The sequence below is a fragment of the Phocoena sinus genome, chromosome 13, assembly GCF_008692025.1.
Source record: "Phocoena sinus isolate mPhoSin1 chromosome 13, mPhoSin1.pri, whole genome shotgun sequence".
NCBI lineage: Eukaryota > Metazoa > Chordata > Mammalia > Artiodactyla > Phocoenidae > Phocoena > Phocoena sinus.
In genome coordinates this window covers 75,663,672-75,674,663 of record NC_045775.1, presented here as the reverse complement: position 1 = coordinate 75,674,663, position 10,992 = coordinate 75,663,672, and the positions used below count along the sequence as shown (strand labels likewise).

At 48.7% G+C, this 10,992-nt stretch overlaps 1 protein-coding gene across 2 annotated transcripts; it reads right to left on the bottom strand.

Moving 5' to 3' along the window:
• Positions 1–7,072: 7,072 nt before the first annotated feature.
• On the bottom strand, positions 7,073–8,140 carry TMSB10 (thymosin beta 10). Of its 2 annotated transcripts, XM_032653802.1 has the most exons (3): positions 7,998–8,139; positions 7,637–7,751; positions 7,073–7,360 (listed from the first exon to the last, which is right to left on the bottom strand). In XM_032653802.1, the coding sequence occupies exons 2-3, from the start codon at positions 7,734–7,736 to the stop codon at positions 7,332–7,334; spliced, it is 129 nt and encodes a 42-aa protein (XP_032509693.1). In that variant the 5' UTR covers positions 7,737–7,751; positions 7,998–8,139; the 3' UTR covers positions 7,073–7,331. The 2 variants fall into 2 exon arrangements, with proteins under 2 accessions (XP_032509693.1, XP_032509692.1); XM_032653801.1 differs by having other exon boundaries at positions 7,073–7,751; positions 7,998–8,140.
• Positions 8,141–10,992: the final 2,852 nt, after the last annotated feature.

The following is a 10,992-nucleotide window of genomic DNA, read 5'->3' as shown; positions in this document are numbered from 1 at the left end:
TGCAGTTAGAATAAGTATATGACTGGAAGGAGACACTAGGCTGTGTTCAGTTTGTGAAGATTCATTGAGCTGTATACTTAATGATCTGTGTACTTTTCTATACGTAATTATACCACAATAAAGAGTCTTTTTAAAAATTTTTTTTAAAAGATTTTTTTGATGTGGACCATTTTTAAAAAATTAATTAATTAATTTATATTAATTTTTGGCTGTGTTGGGTCTTCATTTCTGTGCAAGGGCTTTCTCCAGCGGCGGCGAGCGGGGGCCACTCTTCATCGCGATACGCGGGCCTCTCACTGTTGCGGCCTCTCCCGTTGCGGAGCACAGGCTCCAGACGCGCAGGCTCAGTAGTTGTGGCTCACGAGCCTAGCTGCTCCGTGGCATGTGGGATCCTCCTGGACCAGGGCTCGAACCCGTGTCCCCTGCATTGGCAGGCAGATTCTTAACCACTGCACCACGAGGGAAGCCCAAGGGTCTTTTAAAAAGTCATGCAGGGCATGGGACAAATCTTTGATATATGGGATTGCCCTGTGCATTGCAGGATGTCAGACATTCCTGATCCTTGTCCATGAACTATCGACAGTGTCCCTTAATCTTTATGACAATCAAACTGAAACAAAACAACCTCACAAATTTCTATAATGCTGAACCCCTGGGTGCTTTAGGTTTATATAATCAAGCATCGCTCCTGGGGCTGTGCCCCTTGAGGTTCATCAACTGCTTTATATCTAAATACAACTGGGCTTCCCTTGGCCATGAAGAAGGCAGGGTAGCAGAGGATGAGAATGGTGGTAGTGGTGGTGATGGTGGCGATGGTAGAACTGGTGGTGATGGTGATAGTGGTCGGGTAGATAACCCTCTGTGTCTGCCACAACATCCTTCTCATGCTGTCAAATACATTCCAGATCACTTTGCCCCAGCCTCAAATCTGCAGTGGCTCTCAACCGTCTATAGGATAAAGAACTCAACTTACCTTTCTAGGCTAATTTTGAGGTGTCCTCCATTTTCACTGAACCATTGCCCTTTCCCTCCAAGGAAAAAAGCAGTGCTACGGTATCACAATGCACTGCTCCTCCTTCTGTTAAGAAAGCCCTGCTCCCATTCTCACTCCTCTCGGTCTTCATTCAAATGCTTCTTCCCGATGAAGCAACCACCTGTCCAGAGTTCATGGTTCCTTCATATACCTTCCCATGGTGCTTTGCTGATCTCCCTCTTTACCATTTACTTCATTCCACCTTTTGTGTAGTTAGTTGGTGCGGGTCTTTTACAGCTTCCACAGCCCTAGTACAGTGATAGGAATTCACTAGCACTCAAAAAATGCCTGCTGAATTAAACAACAAGAGCACAGCCTCTGTATTTCACAGAAATCAGCAACCCAATATCGAAACTCTTTTAACTGGTTGAGACTCACAGTTGCCATCTGGGTAATTAATAAAGAGCTTTCAATCAATAGCCTCAATTGTGAATTCACTGTACTTCCCTTCATTGTCATAGGATTGCATCCTGTTCTGGTTCTGGGAGGGAAATGAAGCTATTTGGCTTCCCTGAACCATGGTCACTCCCACATGCCAATTATGCTTAGGCCCTTTCAATGCAGAAGAGAACCCATAGTAAGACAGTAGGGGGCCTGATAGCAGCCTGGCTGTAGTATGGCCAAGACGCAGCAGGTGAGGCCAGTGGGATATTTCAGTGACAATTCAATAATTATTTATTGAGTGTCTACTAGGTACTGGCGACTGTGGGTGCCACCAGTATCAATGAATACAGATCCTTCTCCATTCAGTCTAACTGAGAAGGTGACGTGTCCAAGTACCAGTAGAGAGGGGCAGATAGGAGCTGACAGGACAGAGAGAATGGCATTGGTTGGGAAATGAGGCAGGCTAATCGGAGGTGGTGGTGATTGGTAAGGCCTTGTAGGCTAATATTTGACCAATTAGAAAAGAGATGGAGGGTCATTCAAATGGGGGGAAATACTCAAAGGCAGGAAAGAAGGAAGGAAAGGGCCAGAGAAACATGTTTTCCTGTTGCCCCTTGGAACCAGATACAGGCTCTGTTTATACAATCTTCTGATCTTCTCTCTGAGCTAGTAGTATGTGGTCTTAAAAGCTGGGAATCCTTAGTTCTTCATAGGATTAAAAAAATCTTTGTATTGAGGTAAAACATACATATAGTGAAGTGTATATGAGTGTTAATCTTAAGTGTCTATCTTGATAATTTTTTACACACTCACATAGTTACCACTCTGATCAAGATATATAACATTTACATCACCCCAGGTTCTGTTGACTTTTATCGTCAAAAATTATTTTTGCCTTTTCTAGAATGTCGTTTATATATATATATATATATATATATATATATATATATATATATATATATTTGCGATACGTGGGTCTCTCCATATGAATGGAACATTCTTGGACAGGTCCTTTGGTGGACACATGCACTCGTCCCTCAGGAATGTATCACTAGGCCTGGGGTCACTGTGTCATAGGGCAGCTCTGCTCAGCCTCAGTCTATTAGATGCATACTGTCAAGCTGGACTTGCAATTGGTGTCTGAAGTGGGAGGAGGGGGCAGTTTTGTGGTACTGAGCCCTTAACCTGTGGGCTCTGATGCTAACTCCAGGTAGATGGTGTCAGAACTGAATTGAATCGTGGGACACCCAGCTGGTGTCTGGAGAATCTGAGAATTTCTTGGTGTGGAAAATCCACCCATTTGGTGACCTGAGGTAGGGTATTCTGTGAATAGAATGCTGGAGTAAAGGAGAAACAGAAGAGTTTTTCCTGCACGTATGGTTGAGTAGTGCAGGAAGAGTAGAGAGGAGAAACACAGGAGTGTTTTTCCCATGCGAGGGAAATGACAGAAGGTGGCAAAAAGCATGAGAACTAAGGCACTTAATCTTTTCTTTCCACTCCAAAAAGAACGTGGTGCAGCTTACCAAAAAATACATCTAGAACATCAGTCCAATTATGAGAAAACATAAGACAAACCCGCACTGAGATATATTCAGCAGATACTTGGCCATACTCTTTATAAGTGTCAAGGTCATAAAAGACAAGGAGAGACAGAGGAACTATTACAGATTGCAGGAGACTAAAGAGAAATAAGTGAATGTTACGTGCGGTCCTGGATAGGATCTTGGAACAGAAAAAGGACGTTAGTGGAAAAACTGGTGACATTTGAATAAGATCTTTGGTTTAGTTAATAGTAGTATAATTTAAAAAAAAATTTATTGAAGCATAGTTGATTTACAATGTTGTGTTAGTTTCTGCTGTACAGCAAAGTGATTCAGTTATATGTCTTTTTCATATTCTTTTCCATTAGGTTTTATCACAGGATATTGAATATAGTTCCCTGTGCTATACAGTAGGAACTTGTTGTTCATCCATGCTACATATAGTAGTTTGCATCTGCTAATCCTAAACTCCCAATCCTTCCCTCCCTCAGCCCCCTCCCACTTGGCAACCACAAGTCTGTTCTCTATGTCTGTGAGTGTTTTGTTTCATAGAATGTTCATTTGTGTCATATATTAGATTCCACATATAAGCGATATCATATGGTATTTGTCTTTCTTTTTCTGACTGACTTCGCCTTAGTATGATAATCTCAAGGTCCATCCATGTTGCTGCAAATGGCATTATTTCATTCTTTTTTATGGCTGAGTAATATTCCATTGTATATATGTACCACGCCTTTATCCATTCATCTGTCGATGGGCATTTAGGTTATTTCTGTGTCTTCTCTATTGTAAATAGTGCTGCTGTGAACATAGGGGCGCATGTATCTTTTCAAATTATAGTTTTGTCTGGGTACATGACCAGGAGTGGGATTAATAGTAGTGTAATGTTAATTTCTTGATTCTGATAATTGGACTATAATGAAGTAAGATGCTAACGTTAGGGGATGCTGAGTGAGGGATCTAGAGAGACTCTATTATTTTAAGGCACCTAATATTGCCTGAGAAGAGGAAGTGCTTGCCTGAGGATGAGAGAAGAGGGTGGGAGAGCGATCTGGGGGATTGGGAAGTGTTGGGAAGACAGACTGGGTCTTCCTTCTAATCTAGCCTAGGTGCTCCCTGAGGCAGCCTCCATCTGTTTTCCCAGCACCTTGACCAGCCTGGGGTACATACCAGGCACTCAGCACATGCTTATTGAATAGGAGGTGGAGTGTGTGTATGGGGACCTTCTGTCGTCCTGAGTCCCCTGGTGCACCCTAACAAAGACAGTGGAAAGTCCCAAGCCCTGAGCCCCATTCATAACATGGAGGCCGAATTATTAACGCTTGTCTTAGGGATGAAATAAGAAAATGAAGCCAGAAATCCAGGTTTAAAAAGAAAAGTTACAATTGTATTTTAGTTTCAGAGCAAGCCTTGTTTTGTGATTGGACTAATAATTGGTTCCTGAATGCTTAGATAGGAGGAAAAGGGCAGAAACCGGTAATTCAGTATAATTCTCCCAAGGGTGTCAGTATTCCCAGGTGGCAAGGAATAGAAATGGTGGGATAAGGGAGGGAGGAAGGAAGGTAAGAGTGGGCCTGAGGTGCTTCAATGTTCTCTGACACTCCAGCTCCAGGTTCTGGTGCTGACTCCACTGTGATGCCCATGGGATTCCCTGCAATCCACCATGGGGAGAGAGGTGGGGCCTAGGAAGGCAGCCTTCTTGGCCAGTGCTTGGCCTTCTGGGTCTGTCTTATGGGGGTTCTACCATTCAGACCAAGAGATGTGTAGATGTGCACACATTGAAGCAGCTCAGGAGCTGGGATGGGTTGAGGAAGGCCAGCCTTACCTTGTAAATCAATGTGGTGTGATAAGATTTCTGAAGTGATAACTCACAGCCCGCTTGCCTAACCGCATCTCCTTTCCCCACCTTGGCGAGGCCCCAATTAGCTCATTGTCTCAGAGTGGAAAACAAAAGTGCCCTTAAGTCTCCTGGATTTTTTTTTTTTTTTTTTTTTTGCCGTATGCGGGCCTCTCACCATTGTGGCCTCTCCCGTTGCGGAGCACAGGCTCTGGACGTGCAGGCTCAGCGGCCATGGCTCACAGGCCCAGCCGCTCCGTGGCATGTGGGATCCTCCCGGACCGGGGCACGAACCCGTGTCCCCTGCATCGGCAGGCGGACTCTCAACCACTGTGCCACCAGGGAAGCCCAAGTCTCCTGGATTTTTGTCTTAAATTCTTAGGAAGAGCAAGGCTCTCATGGGCACCCCACCACCTCAGAATAGAAAGGATTTCCTGCGGAGCAGGTGAGAAAGTCATGGGAATCTTCTGAGAGTAAGAGGGTCCTGGGAATGCCAAAGCCCTCTCACCATCAACTGTGTTACTGTTTGAAGGTGGTAGTGATTTGTTTCTTTTTCCTCAACCTCCCAACAATGGACCCCAACAGGGGCAATTATAAATATGCTTCAGGTAGTGGATGCTCATGGAACGTTGGATGCAGTGGATGTCCTGAACACTGGGGTTATAAGATCCCCCAAAGCACACCCTTGGCCCTAGATTCTGGCTCCACTACTCACTGGCTGTGTGTCTTCAGCAAATTCCTAGTCTCTCTGAACCCTAGTTTCCCCGTCTATAACATGGGATGATGATCATACTGCCTTAATAAGAGTTTCTGAGAATTAAAGTTCCAAGCACAGTGCCTGGCCCACAGCTGATTTAAGATTTCTGATTTAAAATTTCTGAGGAAATTTAACTATTTCTGAAAATCCTTTCTATTCTGAGGTGGTGGGCGCCCATGAGAGCCTTGCTCTTCCTAAGAATTTAAGAAGACAAAAATCCAGGAGACTTAAGGGCACTTTTGTTTTACACTCAGAAAATGAGCTAACTGGGGCCTCGCCAAGGTGGGGAAAGGAGATGCGGATAGGCAAGCGGGCTGTGAGTTATCGCTTCAGAAATCTTAACCTTACCTCAGTAAAGGTTAGTGTCCCTTGCCCTGGTGGTCTCTTAATGTGTCCCTTCCTTATTTCTCCTCTCCAGGCCCACTTACCCTCCACGGCACAGGTTTCACTGTCAAGCCGCTCCATGTCACATGGGCAGTGACTCCCTTGGCCTAGGTATCCCTGACTGTGGTCTACTGTGGCGGAGATCTCACCCACTGCATTTTAAGGCCCCGTGGACTGGGATCGCACCTCATTCAAATTACCCGCCCTCACCCAGTGTCCGGCCCCTGACGTGCAGGCAGATAAAATCACTACACGATGTGTCATCTCCTCCCTCCTTAAAAGGAAACTCCACCCCTGAAATCACAAGCCTGTTTCTTGTGCTTTAGAATGCCCTGCAGCCCCAGGTTCTCCTCCTCCTCCGCTAGGGCCTCTGGGCGGGCCCGCCCCTTCCCTGTGGGTCCAGCGGGTGTGACCCAGCAGGGCTCTGCTGCTGCCCCTGCTGGCGCCAGCCCTCCCTCCACATTCCCACTCTCCCCGCTGATCACAGCACCGGAGGCTGCTCGGCCCAGCACTCCCTCTAATGGCTAACGCTTTTGTGGAAGGTTCTGAGCTCGGGTTAAAAAAACAAAAAGCTAGGCTGTCCCCCACAGCTTCTCTAGTTCTGGTGTTGGTTCCTCCAGTTGTGATGTTCTTGCTGTTCTTTCCTTGGATCCCGCCTTTGTTTTTGTTCCAATGCCTCCTTTTTCAAGCTCCAAGAGAAAGCCTCTCGGGGAATTTGTGACCTCGCCCAATTTCCAACATTCCAGATTCAGTCGTTTCCCCCTTTCTTCTCAGACTTTAAATCACTGTTCTCTCCTGGTGTTCATCACAACTATAAGGCCAGAGAAAACGGTGAGACCGTAAAAGCTTATCAAAAACAAATTCTGCTCTTTTAAAAAAGCATTTTCCAAAACAGCTTCCAGGAATGAAAAGTGGGGTTGAATTTTGCATGGACTGCAAGAGTAGGCGGCTAATAACCCGTAAAATCTTACGCAGAAGCAGGGAAACTCAAAACTAAGAGATGATCCCTGAAAGCCAGCCCATTCTGCGACCCCCTCCCCCGCTCTGCGGCAGGAACTCCGACTCCGGTGGCTGGAGCTCTGCTGCAGTGGCGCTACCCACGCATACTCAACTAACAGACTCAGACCACGCCAGCCATGCCACGAGGTGTGTTTTATTTTCATTAATCATACAAATAATTTTCTATAATATCCCAGGGCAAACCGGAGAATTTGGCAGTCCGATTGGAGGGTCCCTTCAGAGACCCACAGGCCGGTGGCATCGGCACGGAGTGCCCGGGTTCACAGTGCAGCTTGTCGCTCGTGTCCATCTTGCAGGTGGCTCTTCCTCCACATCACGACTAGGGTCTCCAAGATGATGGAGGTGGAGAATACTCCAGGTTCTTAGGAAATTTCACTTCGCTTGCTTCTCCTGCTCAATGGCTGTGGAGGGCAGGAAGCGGGCACTGGGGGATGGGAACCTCTTGCAACCCGCCAACCGAGGCGCTTACAAACCTGGGCTGGGCGAGGCACCCACGAGGTCTGGGGATTAAGAAAGAGGCTTGGGGTTGGGGACAGGCGCCTTGTGCAACAGAAAGGGGGGCTGGGGCTGCCCGACAGGAGGCATCGGCCGGATGGGGTGAGGGGCTCGGTTTAGGCGAAGGGCGGGGTGGGGACTGGGCTGGGAGCTCGAGGACCCGGAGGCGGGGGCGGACTCACTCTCTTTGGTCGGCAGGGTGTTCTTCTCCTGCGTCTCCGTCTTCTTCAGCTTGGCCTTATCGAAGCTGGCGATTTCCCCCATGTCCGGCTTGTCTGCCATTTTCTTAAGACAAACCTAGCGGGCAAACCAAGGCGGTTGGCCCGGAACCGGGGCCAGCGGCCCCCTCCGCGCTCCCCGCCGCCGCCCCTCGACGTGGCACTCCGGCCGGGGCGTTCCCGGCAGCCCGGAGGCCAAGGATCTGGGCGCGTCCCGCACCCCGTCCACAGCCCCAGGGCGTGGCCGGCCGGCCCGGGCGTCCCGTCGGGGAAGGGCGGCTCCGACCCCACCCGGATGGGGCCTCCGCCCCAGCGCGCCGCTCACCGAAAAGTTCCGCTCCAAGCCCGCGGTTCCGGTGCTCTGACTCGCGTCGCTGCAGCAAGAGACAAAAGAGCGGCGCCCGCCCCTCGCCTTATATATGCCGCGCCCTGCCCCGCCCCTCGCCCGCCGCAGCGGGGGCGGCACCGGCGGCTGGGGGGGCGGGGCCAGGGCGGGCGGCTAGCTTTCCCGCCGTGCCCTCCGTCTGGCTACCCGCCGGGCTGGGCGCGGCACTTCCCGCGCGCGGGGCCCCTTCGCCCAGTGCCCACAGCTCTCCGGGTCCCCAGCGTGGAGGGTGCAGGCGCGGCCAGGGTGGGCGCCAGGCCCTCAGTTTTATAGGGTGCTGCACTCCCCTCTCCGGGAGTCTGCTCCTCACCCGCAGGAGGGGCGTGGGGGGCCAGCGGGGGAGGGGTGTATGGTTGGGTGTGGGTGTGGGTGTGTAGCGTGTCGTTGTGAGTATGGGTGTATTGGCATGCTCGCGCGCTTTGCAGCCGTCCCCGCTCGCAGAAGACACCCCACCCCTGGGCAGTCCCCACGTCTTTGGCCTTTAGCACACCAGAAACCCCCCACCCCCACCCCCTTTTCCTCTCCTCGGGGAGGTGAACCCCTGCGGGGTCTCACACTAAAAGAATCCGAGCCAAGCGTCCTAGAGATGAAAAGACGGGGTGGGAGTGAGGGCTGCAGATAGGTTTCCACTGCTCCTTGCTCAGGTTGGGGGCCGGTTGTCTCCCTTCCCTGAGCTGGGCAGCTCCTGCAGGACCCGTGGCTGGTGCTCCCTTAGATGTTTGATGCAAGCATGGTTTGAAAGGCGGTGGTGAGAGCAGGCCGTCCCCAGGGCATTGCGGTGTTCTTTCTCTCACAGGGCTCCTGGGGATAATGTGTCCCCAGGTTCCATTTTCCTCCTTGAGTTAACCTTGAAGGTGTCCCTACAAAGGTTCTTGTTTCCCTTTTTAACCCGTTATGGGAGTGGTATACTGCAACTATTCAAATCTTTCTTAGAAAAGTTGTATCTTCATCCTGTGCAACATCTTTAGTTCCACAAACGAACAACCCAGGAGGTGAAGCTGGTCATTGTTTTATTTGTCCTGAAGTTTCCAAATGTCAAGGAGTGTTACCAAAACACTTTTGAAGTGGCATTTGATGGAAACATCCTAAGTTCTGTTCCATCCCTTCCTGATTTTAACCGATTTTTTTCACATTCCCTCAGTGCGTTTTGGAACAGAAGGAAATAAATTTGGGCTCATGAATTTGACATACCAAACTCCTTGTGTGACCTTGGGCAAGTCTTTTCCTGTACCTCTTCATATGTAAAAGAGTTTTGGCATAAAACTGAAATGAGATAAAGAGCAGGCATCAAGTGGAAGCTTAACGTGGCAGCCCCATGAGAATGGCACACACACTTCATTAGTGTATCAGCCAACTATTGCCACAGTATGCTGTGTAACAAACTATCACAAAACTCAGTAGCTTAAAGCAGTAATCACTTATTCTCACTCACTCGTCTGCAAGCAGGAGCTGCTGGGTTGAGCTAGCTGAGCTAGCTAGGCTCACTGGATCTAGGTCTGCTCCACAGCTGTCTCATGCTCTGGCCCAGGATCTAGCTGGAGCTTGTTCTTCTCAAGGTGATAGGAAAACAGCAAGATGGCTGTTGCATAAGAGAGTGCAGAAGTGTTGAAGTGTGCGTAAAAGCATGTCATGTCACCTCTTGTCTGTTAACATCCCATAGGCCAAACCCACCCTCAATGGAATGGAGGAGTATTATATTCCACCCATGGTGGGAGAGGGAGGTGAATGAACATTTCTTAAACAAAAATCCAACTTCACAGTCAGGCAAACAACCATAACAAACAACCTCCAAAGGAGGTTTATTCTCCATTCACGCAGCAACATTTTATGCTGCTTCTGTTCAGGCAGCTTTCCTCCAGGTAGTGACTCATGTACCTTCTCTCTCATCACTCTGCCCTCCTCTAGGTCCTGGATTTTTACTCCGTCTAGCCAGTGGATGGGAAAAGAGAAGACAGAGGACTGCACTAGAGTTTTTATGGACCAGGTTGGAAGTAGTCTCCGTGAGTTCTGCCCTCATCTCTTTGGCCTGACTCAGTCACATGATCTCACCTAACTGCAAGGGATGCTCGGAAATGTAGTCAAGCTGTGTGCCCAGGAGTAAGAACAGGGGTGGAGGGTCTTGGAGCTGTCTCTACCATACACGATTGAAGGATCTGCCAAACTTGAGCATGAAAATATCCAGACATCCAGAGACGTCGACTCTTTGGAGGGTCTCAATGGCACTGGATTCCTCTACAGATGCAATGCCAAGTGTTATTTAGGTATTACCTTCCTGGGTCCCACCTATGGCCTGTGAAGTTGTCCTAATTTGGACCCTTGGTGAAGTCCAATTCCAACTTCCTTTTATTTGGGGAACAAGGGAATCTATGTCTTCTCGATACAGTTGTAGAGACACATGTTTCAAATATATCAAGCCTGCATGATTTCCAAACTAAGGAGCTCTAAGTAGACTTGCAGACATTCTTTATTCTCACTCAGTGCACTTCTGTGGCCTGTCTCTAAGGAAGCAGGGATCCTCTCAGGCATTTGTTGCTTAAGAACAACGGTCAAACCTATTAGTCTCATTCAATCCTACAGGTGATGGTTTTAAAAGTCAGCATATTCTTTGACACTTGTCCCACTAATTCCTGAGTGTAGACTGTCCTTCGTGACTTTCTTCTAGTGAATAAAATGTGGCAGAAATTATGCTTTTCGATTTATGACCCACAGAGCTCTGCCTGACTCTCTCTCTGGGTGCCTCCACACTCTGAGAAAACCAAGCACCTCTAAGGAAAGGCCACTTGCAGGCATTCCAACCACAAGCCTCAGCTGAGGTCTGAGCCAGCATCAACCACTAAGCGTGCAAGCACGTGAGATAATGCTGAGTAGAGCAGACACAGGCTGTCCCGGGCCAAATTCCAGATTCACGAGCAAAATAAATGTTGCAGTTTTTGTA

What these genes read in the sequence shown, in the direction of transcription:
- TMSB10 (XM_032653801.1), bottom strand. Translation starts at nt 7,736, where the DNA reads ATGGCAGACAAGCCGGACATGGGGGAAATCGCCAGCTTCGATAAGGCC.